Genomic DNA, 14514 nt, shown 5'->3' on the forward strand with positions numbered 1-14514 from the left:
GTGAATCTATGGAACTCTCTGCCACAGAAGGTAGTTGAGGCCAGTTCATTGGCTATATTTAAGAGGGAGTTAGATGTGACCCTTGTGGCTAAATGGATCATGGGGTATGGAGAGAAGGCAGGTACAGGATACTGAGTTGGATGATCAGCCATGATCACATTGAATGGCGGTGCAGGCTCGAAGGGCCGAATGGCCTACGCCTGCACCTATTTGCTATGTTTTTATGTTTCGAGACACGGAAGGGGAGTCATTAGAGGGCGAGGAGTGTATTGGCATTTCATTACCGCATGACCTCTGTTGGTTTGGAGAAACGGACAATCCAGACAGGTTCTGAGACCGAGGGTGCCGGAAAATCGGTGTTCAACCTGTACTAGGGTGTAGACACAAAATGTTCTGTGAGGCAGCGACTGTACCGCTGCGCTGTGCTGCATGGAAAAACATGTTACAACCCAACCTATTGGCTTGACACACACAACACATGCATGCACAATCCGTGTCCGGTGCACAGCTGTATCCGTGTACTGTACCCCAGACTTCCACAGGCCCTGCATAAAACAATACGCCAGGAAAGTCCAGTTTATCAAAATAAAAATGACTTTATTCCTAATGGGAAGAAACATAAGATTCACATTTGGGGCTATTGACACCAGATCGCGTACATATTACACAGTGGGGAGAACAAAAGCAGAACGTTGCAGAGAAAGTGTTATGCACTTGGATCAAATGCAACGAAAGCACATTTACCTCAGCCTTTCACATCTCCGATGTCCAACACCGGGAGAACGTACAAACTCCGTACAGACAAGCACCCTTAGTCAATATCAAACACTGATCTCTGGCGCTGTAAGGCAGCAACTCTACCACTGTGCTACTCTTCAAGCATGATCTAACTAAATGTACGTTCTCCTCACGACATGTGTGGGTTTTCACTGGTAAACCTCCCACACTCCAAAGACGTACATAGCTTGTAGCCCAATTGGCTTGGTATAAATTTAAATTATCCCTAGTGTGTGTAGGATAGTGTTAATGTGCTGGGACCGCTGGTCGGCCGGGAGGCCTGTTTCTGCTCTGAATTTCTAAAATAAAAATCTCAGCGGGTCAGGCAGCATCTCTGGAGAACATGGACAGGCGAAATTTCTAATCTGGACCCTTACTCAGACTGATTGCTTGGGGAGGGGTAAAAAATTTTGGAAGAGAGGAGGGGCAGGACAAAGCATAGTAGGTAATAGGTAAATACATGTGATGGGTAATAGGAGAACACAGGTCAGGAAGAGTCCCGACCCGAAACGTCACCTATCCACGTTCTCCAGGAATGCTGACTGACCCGCTGTTACTCCAGCTCCTACAGTTACTCTATGAATCAGCATCTAAAGTTCCTTGCTTCTACATAATATTATTCTCTGCATCAAATATACTGACTGATGGTCACAGAGGAAAGGCAGTTTTGCATCAGCAGATTGATTCAACCATCCATAAAACAGTAGTCTCCGCATTTTCGCACGGAAGTGGAATACTTATCAAGAATAGATTGCAGTTTTACGTCTCCAATTGGACAGCATACATCCAGTATTCCGTATTGTCTTTGCCAACTTTATATGCATTGTAGAGGGAAATTATTTCCTCGGGTTTAACCCTAAATTTTGCTGTTAAGGAATAGAGATAAGAGGAGACAAAGTGCCAGTTGCTGTTTCCAGTGAGCTCCTGCATTCACACAGAATTTGTGCTGCAATTACACTATTATTCTGATTATCACTTCTGAGTTGTAGCCAGGTCTTGGGACCTCATGGGAGGAAAAGACGAAGGCACACGGCACAGTGGCACAGCGGTAGAGTTGCTGCCTTACAGTGCCAGAGATCCGGGTTCCATCCCGGCTTCGGGTCCTCTCTGTACGGAGTTTGCCCAGTCCATCATCGGACCTGACCTTCCTTCCATCGGGGTGATTTATCGCAGTCGCTGCCTTAAAAAGGCTGGCAATATCATCAAAGACCTACACCATCCTGGCCACACACTCATCTCCCTGCTACCTTCAGGTAGAAGGTACAGGAGCCTGAAGACTGCAACAACCAGGTTCAGGAATACCTACTTCCCCACAGCCATCAGGCTATTAAACCTGGCTCGGACAAAACTCTGATCATCAATAACCTATTATCTGTTATTTGTACTATTTATTCATGTGTGTGTATATATTTATACAATGGTATATGGACACATTGATCTGTTTTGTAGTAAATGCCTACTATGTTCTGTGTGCTGAAGCAAAGCAAGAATGTCATTGTCCTATCAGGGGCACATGACAATAAACTCACTTGAACTTGTACGTTCTCCCTGTGATCGCGTGGGTTTTCTCCGAGATCTTTGGATTCCTCCCACCCTTCAAAGACACCCAGGTTTTGAGGTTAATTGGCTTGGTATAATTGTAAAATTGTCCCCAGCGTGTGTAGGATAGTGCTAATGTGCGGGATTTCTGGTCGGTGCGGTCGCGGTGGGCCGAAGGGCCTGTTTCCGCGCTGTATCTCTAAACTAAACTAAACACACAATAGTTACCAGCTGATCCAGAACGGAGAAACAAGTAACTGCAGATGCTGGCTTACACTAAAGGACACAAAATGCAGGAGTAACTCAATTAGTCAGGCAGCAGCTGGAGTAACTCAGTGTGCCAGGCAGCCTGAAGAAGGGTCCCGACCCGATATGTCACCTATCCATATCCTACCCAGAGATGCTGCCTGACCCGCTGAGTTACTCCAGCACTTTGTGTTCTTTAGCATCCTTCAATCCAGAACATACCGTAGCAACAAGGAACTGCAGATGCTGCTTTACACAGAAGGAAACAAAGCTCTGGAGTAACTCAAGGGAGCCAGAAGAGTCATAACCTGAAACTTCACTTATGTTCTCCAGAGATGACGCCTGATCCGCTGAGTTTGTACTCCAGCACTTTGTGTTCTGTTATATTTGATTCCAGGCCAGGAATATTAGAAGATGAAAAAAATACAGTGGACAGCAATCATTCCTTGGGTCAACAGCAGCAGAATCCAACCTGAGCAATCACTTGTGAACTCGCTGGTGCCTCAGCAGTGTGGATGACTGCGCAAATCCTTTTCCACATACAGAGCAGAAGAAGGGTCTCTCCCCGGTGTGAACTCGCTGGTGCTTCTGGAGGTGGGAGGACCGGGCAAATCCTTTCCCACACACGGAGCAGATGAACGGCCACTCCCCGGTGTGAACTTGCTGATGCGTGATCAGCACCTTCTTGCTCTTAAAGCTCTTCTCGCAGTCGGAACATTTGAAGGGCCGCTGGTTGGTGTGAACCAGTTGGTGAGCCGTGAGCTGGGAGGACTGAGGGAATCCCTTCCCGCACTCCGAGCAGGTGAACGGCCTCTCCCCGGTGTGTGTGCGCTGGTGCACCGTGAGGTCAGATGATCGCCTGAAGCCGGTCCCGCAGTGAGAGCACCTGAACGGCCTCTCGTCGGTGTGAATACGCTGGTGGCACGTTAGTTCCCCCGAGCTCTTGTAGCACTTGGCACAGTCCGGGCAGTTGAAAGGTCTCTCGTCGGTGTGAACCCGCCGATGCTTCAACAGGGCGGAGAAATGCGTGAATCCTTTGGCGCACACGGAGCAGGTGAACGGCCTCTCCCCGGTGTGGCTGCGCCGGTGGATCTCGAGTTCGAAAGGGTAACTGAAGCCCTTCCCACAATCTCCGCACTTGCACGGTTTCTCCCCGGCGTGGCTGTGCCTGTGCCTCGACAGGCCGGACGCCCGGCTGAAGCCTCGCCCACACACGGAGCACGTGTACGGCTTCTCCACGCAATGAGCCGGACCCTTCGCTTCCATGTCTCGGGGTGCAACAACGAGCGGGTCTCAGTGGACAAGGTGAGAGCGCCGTCGCTTTGGCGCCTGTCCGAAAATCCCCGCCTTCTGAACCCCTACAAAGCGAATTGAAAGCAGGAGAAGGAGAAAAATAATGGAGCACGAAAGTTTGCATCAAATAACTGAAAAAGACTGAAACCGAGTGAAAAGGATGTGGTGATGTCGTGATTAAGATTGCCACGTAAAACACAACAAAATGCCCAACATGTATTCAGGAGGAGGGAGTAAGCTGGAAGATAGTGACGGAGAGGAAGTCTATACCTCAGCAGACTGACCTGAATTTTGACTATGCTTCCCAAATTGGCAAACTTCAGCTGTAAGATTAAGAAGTAAGGGCACGATAATTCAGTTTCCTTCTGGGCAGTATACGAAATTGTTTTGTTTAGGTGGTCACAGTGACGAAACCGGTAAAGCTCATGCCTCGCAGCACATGGAGACCCAGGTTTGATCCTGATCTCGGGTGCTGTCTGCGTGGAGTTTGCATGTTCTTCCTGTGACCGTGTGAGTTTCCTCCGGGTGCTCCGGTTTCGTCCCACATGCCAAATGCATGCGGGTTTGCTGGTTAATTGACCTCGGTAAATTTGCCTCCCGTGCGTAGGGAGTGGATGCAAACGTGGAGTAACAGAACTGGTATGATGGACAAGAGAGCTGCATTCAGGGCCAGCTGTGCCTTCTGCATTTAACACCATTCCTAATGCAAAAGGCCTTATCTGCAATTGGTAAAATGCTGCAAAATGCAACGGGTCTTTCCTTAACGTGAGCCAACCTTACTTGTCGCACCCAGCGCAAATCCACAAACAACACTACCAGGGTGGGGCAAATGTTTCTGCCTAGCCACAAAATGCTGGAGTAACTCAGCGGGATAGGCAGCATCTCTGGAGAGAAGGAATGGTTGATGTTTCGGGTCGAGACCCTTCTTCAGACTGATGACTGACCTTTGATAATTGGTTCTGCCTGATGTATTGTCCTACCAAACTTATTTCGCCTTATCTTCACATGATCCTTCCGACCACCACCCACACTCCTCCTCCCCCCTTCCTCAGCTCCAACGGGTCCAGTCCCTTCCCATGACATGGTACATGGATAGGGCAGGATTAGAGGGAGATGGTCAAACGCATGTTGGTGGGACTAGTGTAGATGGGACATGATGGGCCGAAGGGCCTGTTTCCGCGCTGTAAGACTCTAGGACTGATCTATGACACATATTTCCAGCATTTACAGTTTTATTTGTTTTCTATTGCTGTAAGTTGTAGATTCGGTTACATGCATGACATAGGAAATAAAACAAGAGAAATAAACCCACTTCCACGTCGGTAAAATGAAATATCAAGGTGACAATGATGGAAATTGCAGCTGATGGGTGTCGGGGGGTAGGTGGGAAACGTACCAAGGCAGTGGACTAATGGCGGCCAAAAGATCCACAATGCTCTTCGCGCCGCAAGTGCTCTATCCATCCTATTGATTTTCCCAGCGGAGAGTGCGCATGCTCCACCTGGCCGCGCTGCATGCTGGTCCCGTCCTTTGTCGAGAGTCGGTGTCGCTGGAAACGGGAGGAGACGGCGAGGAGTCGGTGCTTCTGGCGGCGCCGCGTCGTTGCTCGAATGGTGGCGGGAGCTCGCTGACGATCCGCCGGGTCGCGCCTGTGGCCCGGAGCCGAGGACCGGGACGTTGCCCGGCGTTACCCAGGCCCGCGGCCGCCCTCACTGCGCATGCGCGGGGGCTGGCGAGGGGGGGGGGGGGGCTCTCCACCTCGCGCATGCGCACCTCTCCCCTGTCAGCTGTGGACCTGCCTGGTCACTGACAGCAAGCAGCAGGGAACAGGTACAGACTGCAGCTGCTGGTTAACATCGAAGATAAGACACAAAATGCTGGAGTAATTCGGCGGGACAGGCTTCATCTCTGGATGGAAGAAAGAGGTGAGGTTGCGGGTCGAGACGTTCCTTCTAGCTGAGAGGCAGGGGAGAGGGAATCGAGAGATATGGAAGGGTAAGGTGTGAAAACGTGAGATCAAAGGGGACGAAATCAAGGAAAATGTTCAAGTTCAAGTGAATTTATTGTCATGTGTCCCTGTATAGGACAATTAAATTCTTGCTTTGCTTCAGCACACAGAACATAGTAGGCATTTACTACAAAACAGATAAGTGTGTCCGTATACCATAATATGAAGGTTACACAAAAAAGCTGGAGAAACTCATACCATAATATGAATATATACACACTTGAATAAATAAACTGATGAAGTGCAAATAACAGAAAATGGGTTATTAATAATCAGAGTTTTGTCCGAGCCAGGTTTAATAGCCTGATGGCCGAAGAGCAGGAGGAATCAAAGATGGGGTGCAGCGAGAGTGAATGTTGCAAAATACTCGTCGGACAGAAGAGAACTTCAAAGTGTTTTGTGTCTATCTTCAATGTAAACCAGCACCTGTACTGTAGTTCCTTTTACACATTGCGTCTTCTCCACTGTGAAATCTCGTCAAGGTATGCCTACTTTGAAAACATTCTTCACATTAGGCATTCTTCAATTCTGCACTATTCTCTCTCGCTGCACCCCCTCTGTCATTTCACCTGCCCTCCAGCTGTACAACATTTTCCTTCATCTTCGTCCCCTTTGACTGATTGTTTTCACACTTTACCCTTCCATGTCTCTTGTTTCCCTCTCCCCTGACTCTCAGTCGGAAGAAGGGTCTCGATCCAAAACATCACTCATTCCTTCTACCCAGAGATGCTGCCTGTTTGCTGAGTTACTCCAGCATTTTGTGTCTATATTCCGTTTGAATGAATGAGACTTTATTATTATTATTATCACAGGTGACATGTCACAGTGGAATTCCTTGTTTTGCATACCTTACACAAAGTATGCAAATAATCGCCACATAAAGGGCACTGACAAAGTTACAAAGTGCTCAATGTAGTTCCAATGGTCCATCTTTGTTCCCTTGGTGGGCCACCCATGCCGGGTCCCTCTTTGGTTTGTCTGCTAATTCTGTTACTTAATTAGGTTTATTATTGTCATGTATACTGAGGTACAGTGAAAATATTTGTTTTGCACGCTATCCAAGCAAATCAGATAATACAATACATAAATACAATCAATGTGTAGGAAGGAACTACAGATGCTAGTTTACACTGAAGATAGACACAAAATACTGGAGTAACTCAGCTGGTCAGGCAGCATCCCAAACTGGATTTGGGTTGGGACATTACTTTTGATTGTTGCAAAGTCCGCTATTTACAGTAATGGCTTTTTAAAACTCTCTTTACAGGGTGCGGGAGGTTAATGATTTGCTGAAAAACTCAACAAGAACTCAAGTAAAGTTCTGGCATGTCGTCCACTTCATCGGAGTTTTGAATGGATGGTGAAGCATTTAGTTGTAGGGCAAGTGGAGAACAATTTCAAACATCATTTGAGATGTGGAAAACCTTCCAAGAAACTCAGGCACAGAAGAAGGAGTGCAGCGTTGCATTGAATGGAAAACAGGTACGGACACTTTGGCTGCCAACGCATTGTGCTATTAACAACATGGAGACATTGTACACCTGTATTTACTTTTAGTTTTAGAGATGCAACGCAGAAATAGGCCCTTCGGCCCACCGAGTCTGAGCTGAACAGCGATCCCCGCACACTAACACTACCTCACACACACTAGGGACTATTTACAATTTTACCAATGCCAATTGATCTACCAACCTGTACGTCTTTCAAGTGTGAGTGGAAACCAGAGCACTCTGAGAAAACCAAAGCAAGGTCACGGGGAGAACGAACAAACTCCGTACAGACAGCACCCGCAGTCAGAATCGAAGCCGGGTCTCTGGCATTGTGAGGCAGCATCTCGACCGCTGCACCACTATGTTCAGCCTGGAGGAACACAGGGACGCTTACACCACGGAGAAGCCGTGGAAGTGTGGGGACTGCGGGAAGGGATTTAATTACCCGTCGCAGCTGGAAACGCACCGGCGCAGCCACACGGGGGAGAGGCCGTTCATCTGCTCCCTGTGCGGAAAGGGCTTCACCAAGTCGTCCGGCCTGGTGACGCACCAGCGGATTCACACGGGGGAGAGGCCGTTCACTTGCCCTCTGTGCGGGAAGAGGTTCACCGAGCTCTCCAAGCTGCAGGCCCACCGGCGGGTCCACACCGAGGAACGGCCCTTCCAATGCCCCGAGTGCGACAAGAAGTACAAGAGCAAGAACGACCTGCTGACCCACCAGCGCACCCACACGGGCGAGAGGCCGTTCACTTGCTCCGCGTGTGGGAAGCGGTTCTCCTGGTCGTCCAACCTGCTGCGGCACCAGCTGGTCCACGCCGACGACAGACCTTTCCGCTGCTCCGCCTGCGAAAAGAGCTTCAAGACGGCGAGGGACCTGCTGACCCACCAGCTCGTCCACACCGACCGCAGGCCCTTCCAGTGCGGTGTGTGCGGGAAGAGCTCCAAGAGCAAGCAGGACCTGCTGACCCACCAGCGCACTCACACCGGGGAGAGGCCGTTCACCTGCTCCGTGTGTGGCAAGGGATTCACCCGCTCCTCCGACCAGCTTAGACACGAGCGGGTGCACTCGTGACTGGCACCCGGGCACTGTTCATCACATCATGGACTGAACCCCGCATTCGTTCTAACAGGTCATGGTTAATATCTGTAGATTTTAAACTGCAACATTTTTCTGGTAATTATTCTTATCATGGGTAAGCCATCTAGTGTGACGTTAGTGTACTATGCCTGAGCCACTGTCCCCCCCTCTCTCTCTCTCTGTCCCCCTCTCTGTCTCTCTGTCCCCCTCTCCCTCTCTCTGTCCCCCCCTCCCTCTCTCTGTCCCCCTCTGTCCACACTCTCACTGTCCACAATCTCTCCACATTTGAGAGGGAAGCGGAACACCCGGAGGGAAACCCACAAGGTCACGGGGAGAAGGTGCAAACTCCACAGAAGCAGCACCTGAAGTCAGGGTCAAACTCGGGTCGCGTGAGGCAGCAGGTCTGCCACTGCAACGTCTTAATGGGGTATCAAGCCACAGAGTCATGCACTATACAACGCATAAAGGAGAATACTGCTCGGAGCAATGCAGTGCGCTCTACTTTAGAGCTACAGTGCGGAAACAGGCCCTTTGGCCCCACCATGTTCATGCCAACCAGTGATCACTCCCATACACAACCACTATCCTACATCTTTGGGCCAATTTACAATTTTTTTACCAAATCCCAATAACGTACAAACCCGTACGTCTTTGGAGTGTGAGAGGAAACCAGAGCACCCGGAGAAAACCTACGAGGTCTCAGGGAGAATGTACAAACTCTGCACAGACAGCACCCTTAGTCAGGATTGAACCCGGGTTTCTGGCGCTGTGAGGCAACTGCGCCACTCTGAATTCACTGGTTTTCGATGTTACCGCACTAATGTTCATTTTCTTGAAGCATTTCTCCATCAAGTGATTATCCAATTCTGTTTCAATGGCTAAAACCGATCGTCTATTTATGATCTGTCAAGAAGGATACGAATCTTAATCACTCAAGACAGTGAAGTGCAATGAACTTCTATGGACTGTCCTTGGTTGCACTAAGGATATTCAGTTTTGTTTTGTTCTTGTATTGTGGTTAATAATTTATTGAATTAATAAGACCTAGTTCTACTATCTGTTTTGGATTCTTTATCAATCGCTGTTGTTGTCAGGGGTTATGGGGAGAGGGCGGGAGAATGGGGTTAAGAGGGAAAGATAGATCAGCCATGATTGAATGGTGGAGTCGATTCGATGGACAGAATGGTCTAATTCTTCTCCTATCACTTATGAACATGAAGTCGGCGACCATTGATGACTAACTCTTTGGCGACAAGAATCGAGAGAGGGAGAGTCAAGACTATTTAATTGTTATACATACTGACAATGGAACAATGAAATTCTTGCAGCACCATTCCCAGACTGAGAGTCAGGGAAGTGAAAGACATACAGATAAGTACGAGTATCTTGTGTTAAAGAGGGAACTGCAGATGCTGGAGAATCGGAGGTTACACAGAAAAGCTGGAGAAACTCAGCGGGTGCAGCAGCATCTATGGAGCGAAGGAAATAGGCAACGTTTCGGGCCGAAACCCTTCTTCAGACGAGTATCTTGTTCCACATTTTCTTTGATGCCTCGTTTTTGCACCTTACCCTTCTTTATCTATGTGTCTCCCTCTTTCCTGACTGAAGAAGGGTCTTGACCTGACACGTCACCCGTCCCTTCTACCCAGAGATGCTTCAGCATTTTCTGTCTATCTTTAGACTAAACCAGCCTCTGCAATTACTTCCCACTCCCAAGATCATAGTTCTACAACGTAATCTAGATCATCCACTGTGTCACCGGGAAAGGGCTCAGTGGTTACGCAGGTAGTTGGCACTCATGGGCCAAGTCCTCTGGAAATATACTAATATCAACACCACTTACAAAAGATTGATTTTGAAAAGTTATATTATTCAGATAATCATTCATACATTGCATGGAAACAAGTCCCTTTGCCCACCACGTCTCTGGCAGACTACAGTCACAATAGTTGCTCTACATACTTTCGCTTAGCACTACCATGGTCTAGTTTAATCTGAATAAGTGATAATTTATTGAATACACTGTTATTCTAATGTTGCCTTTAATGTGTCTGTAAAACTGTAAATCAAGAATTTATTGTTCTGGTTTTTATCTGTTGTACATTACATGACAAATAAACACTCTTGACTGTGCCTTTAATTTCTTCTGTCTGTCGTGGATAGACTAATTTTCCTGTTGAAATTCTGGGGATTTTTAATGAATGAATGAATAAGTATATTGGCCAAGTATTCACATACAAGGAATTTGCCTTGGTGCTCTGCCCGCAAGTGACAACTTGACATACAGTGACAGTTAAGAATGATACATAAAACATTAAACATTAATAATAAAACATTATTGATTAAGCATGCAAATTAAATGAAATACCAGAGCAAAAAGAGGCTACCGATTTTTGGTTATTGAGTAGATCTACTACTCGTGGGAAAAAAAGCTGTTTTTATGTCTTGCTGTGGCAGCTTTGACAGTCCCGAGTCGCCTTCCAGAGGGAAGTGATTCAAAGAGTTTGTGGCCAGGGTGAGAGGGGCCAGAGATGATCTTACCCACTCGCTTCCTGGCATAATGATGCATAATACAAATTATGCATCATTTTAAAATGGTAGACCATGCATGTTCACCTTCTTTCAATATATTTACCGATAAAGCACACTCTTCCGTGAGCATACATTATTTTATTTTATTTTAAGACTCTAATTTCAAATTGGGAGACTTTCGAATTCAGTAAAAAGTAATATCATGTTAGTTTAGTTATAGAAACATAGAAACATAGAAATTAGGTGCAGGAGTAGGCCATTCGGCCCTTCGAGCCTGCACCGCCATTCAATATGATCATGGCTGATCATCCAACTCAGTATCCAGTACCTGCCTTCTCTCCATACCCCCTGATCCCCTTAGCCACAAGGGCCACATCTAACTCCCTCTTAAATATAGCCAATGAACTGGCCTCAACTACCCTCTGTGGCAGAGAGTTCCAGAGATTCACCACTCTCTGCGTGAAAAAAGTTCTTCTCATCTCGGTTTTAAAGGATTTCCCCTTTATCCTTAAGCTGTGACCCCTGGTCCTGGACTTCCCCAACATCGGGAACAATCTTCCTGCATCTAGCCTGTCCAACCCCTTAAGAATTTTGTAAGTTTCTATAAGATCCCATCTCAATCTTCTAAATTCTAGAGAGTATAAACCAAGTCTATCCAGTCTTTCTTCATAAGACAGTCCTGACATCCCAGGAATCAGTCTGGTGAACCATCTCTGCACTCCCTCTATGGCAATAATGTCCTTCCTCAGATTTGGAGACCAAAACTGTACGCAATACTCCAGGTGTGGTCTCACCAAGACCCTGTACAACTGCAGTAGAACCTCTCTGCTCCTATACTCAAATCCTTTTGCAATGAAAGCTAACATACCATTCGCTTTCTTTACTGCCTGCTGCACCTGCATGCCTACCTTCAATTACTGGTGTACCATGACACCCAGGTCTCGCTGCATCTCCCCCTTTCCCAATCGGCCACCATTTAGATAATAGTCTGCTTTCCTGTTTTTGCCACCAAAATGGATAACCTCACATTTATCCACATTATACTGCATCTGCCAAACATTTGCCCACTCACCCAGCCTATCCAAGTCACCCTGCAGTCTCCTAGCATCCTCCTCACAGCTAACACTGCCCCCCAGCTTAGTGTCATCCGCAAACTTGGAGATATTGCCTTCAATTCCCTCATCCAGATCATTAATATATATTGTAAATAGCTGGGGTCCCAGTACTGAGCCTTGGGGTACCCCACTAGTCACTGCCTGCCATTGCGAAAAGGACCCGTTTACTCCTACTCTTTGCTTCCTGTTTGCCAGCCAGTTCTCTATCCACATCAATACTGAACCCCCAATGCCTTGTGCTTTAAGTTTGTATACTAATTTCTTATGTGGGACCTTGTCGAAAGCCTTCTGGAAGTCCAGATACACCACATCCACTGGTTCTCCCCTATCCACGCTACTAGTTACATCCTCGAAAAATTCTATAAGATTCGTCAGACATGATTTACCTTTCGTAAATCCATGCTGACTTTGTCCAATGATTTCACCACTTTCCAAATGTGCTGCTATCCCATCTTTAATAACTGACTCTAGCAGTTTCCCCACTACCGATGTTAGACTAACTGGTCTGTAATTCCCCATTTTCTCTCTCCCTCCCTTCTTAAAAAGTGAGGTTACGTTTGCTACCTGCCAATCTTCAGGAACTACTCCAGAATCTAAAGAGTTTTGAAAGATTATTACTAATGCATCCACTATTTCTGGAGCTACTTCCTTAAGTACTCTGGGATGCAGCCTATCTGGCCCTGGGGATTTATCGGCCTTTAATCCATTCAGTTTACCCAACACCACTTCCCGGCTAACCTGGATTTCACTCAATTCCTCCAACTCCTTTGACCCGCGGTCCCCTGCTATTTCCGGCAAATTATGTATGTCTTCCTTAGTGAAGACGGAACCAAAGTAGTTATTCAATTGGTCTGCCATATCCTTGTTCCCCATGATCAACTCACCTGTTTCTGACTGCAAGGGACCTACATTTGTTTTAACTAATCTCTTTCTTTTCACATATCTATAAAAACCTTTTGCAGTCAGTTTTTATGTTCCCTGCCAGTTTTCTTTCATAATCTATTTTTCCTTTCCTAATTAAGCCCTTTGTCCTCCTCTGCTGGTCTCTGAATTTCTCCCAGTCCTCTGGTATACTGCTTTTTCTGGCTAATTTGTACGCATCATCCTTCGCTTTGATACTATCCCTGATTTCCCTTGTTATCCACGGATGTATTACCTTCCCTGATTTATTCTTTTGCCAAACTGGGATGAACAATTTTTGTAGTTCATCCATGCAGTCTTTAAATGTCTTCCATTGCATATCCACCGTCAACCCTTTTAGAATTAATTGCCAGTCAATCTTGGCCAATTCACGTCTCATACCCTCAAAGTTACCTTTCTTTAAGTTCAGAACCATTGTTTCTGAATTAACAATGTCACTCTCCATCCTAATGAAGAACTCAACCATATTATGGTCACTCTTGCCCAAGGGGGCACGTACAACAAGATTGCTAACTAACCCTTCCTCATTACTCAATACCCAGTCTAAAATAGCCTGCTCTCTCGTTGGTTCCTCTACATGTTGATTTAGATAACTATCCCGCATACATTCCAAGAAATCCTCTTCCTCAGCACCCCTGCCAATTTGATTCACCCAATCTATATGTAGATTGAAGTCACCCATTATAACCGTTTTGCATTTGTCGCACGCATTTCTAATTTCCTGTTTGATACCATCTCCAACTTCACTACTACTGTTAGGTGGCCTGTACACAACACCCACCAGCGTTTTCTGCCCCTTAGTGTTTTGCAGCTCTACCCATACCGATTCCACATCCTCCAAACTAATGTCCTTCCTTTCCATTGCATTAATCCCCTCTCTAATCAGTAACGCTACCCACACCTCCTTTTCCTTTCTGTCTATCCCTCCTGAATATTGAATATCCCTGGATGTTCAGCTCCCAGCCTTGGTCACCCTGGAGCCATGTCTCCGTGATCCCAACTATATCATAGTCATTAATAGCTATCTGCACATTCAACTCATCCACCTTATTACGAATGCTCCTTGCATTGAGACACAAAGCCTTCAGGCTTGTTTATACAACACTCTTACCCCTTACACAATTATGTTGAAAAGTGGCCCTTTTTGATTTTTGCCCTGGTTTTGTCTGCCTGCCACTTTTACTTTTCACCTTGCTACCTATTTCTTTTACCCTCATTTTACACCCTTCGGTCTCTACGTTCACACATTTAAGAAACCCTTTCCCTTCAACTCCATCCTCCACTGTCCCATTCAACACCCCACCCCCCTTATTCAGTTATAGCATCATACAGCGCAGAAACAGCCACGTCAGACCACAGAATCTGCACACACATTTCTAAAATAATCCTATACAAATAATTTAATTCTTCAACATTTCGACTACCTCCTGTGTTCTGCCATTTCTCCAGCATTTTATGTCCATCTTTGGTGTAAACCTGCATCTGCAGTTCCTTCCTACACAAAGCATTTACCCA

At 46.7% G+C, this 14514-nt stretch overlaps 2 protein-coding genes across 2 annotated transcripts; one reads left to right on the forward strand and one right to left on the reverse strand.

Annotated features, from left to right (window-relative positions):
- Positions 1 to 366: 366 nt before the first annotated feature.
- Positions 367 to 5384, reverse strand: LOC129704344 (zinc finger protein 239-like). Its single transcript, XM_055647428.1, has 2 exons — positions 5252 to 5384; positions 367 to 3920 (listed from the first exon to the last, which is right to left on the reverse strand). Exon 2 carries the CDS (start codon positions 3826 to 3828, stop codon positions 3043 to 3045), a length of 786 nt encoding a protein of 261 aa, XP_055503403.1. The 5' UTR covers positions 3829 to 3920; positions 5252 to 5384; the 3' UTR covers positions 367 to 3042.
- A 260-nt stretch (positions 5385 to 5644) lies between these two features.
- LOC129704348 (zinc finger protein 239-like) lies at positions 5645 to 9815 on the forward strand. Its single transcript, XM_055647432.1, has 2 exons — positions 5645 to 5780; positions 7131 to 9815. Exon 2 carries the CDS (start codon positions 7715 to 7717, stop codon positions 8423 to 8425), a length of 711 nt encoding a protein of 236 aa, XP_055503407.1. The 5' UTR covers positions 5645 to 5780; positions 7131 to 7714; the 3' UTR covers positions 8426 to 9815.
- Positions 9816 to 14514: the final 4699 nt, after the last annotated feature.

This window comes from Leucoraja erinacea, chromosome 15 (genome assembly GCF_028641065.1).
Source record: "Leucoraja erinacea ecotype New England chromosome 15, Leri_hhj_1, whole genome shotgun sequence".
NCBI classification, from domain to species: domain Eukaryota; kingdom Metazoa; phylum Chordata; class Chondrichthyes; order Rajiformes; family Rajidae; genus Leucoraja; species Leucoraja erinaceus.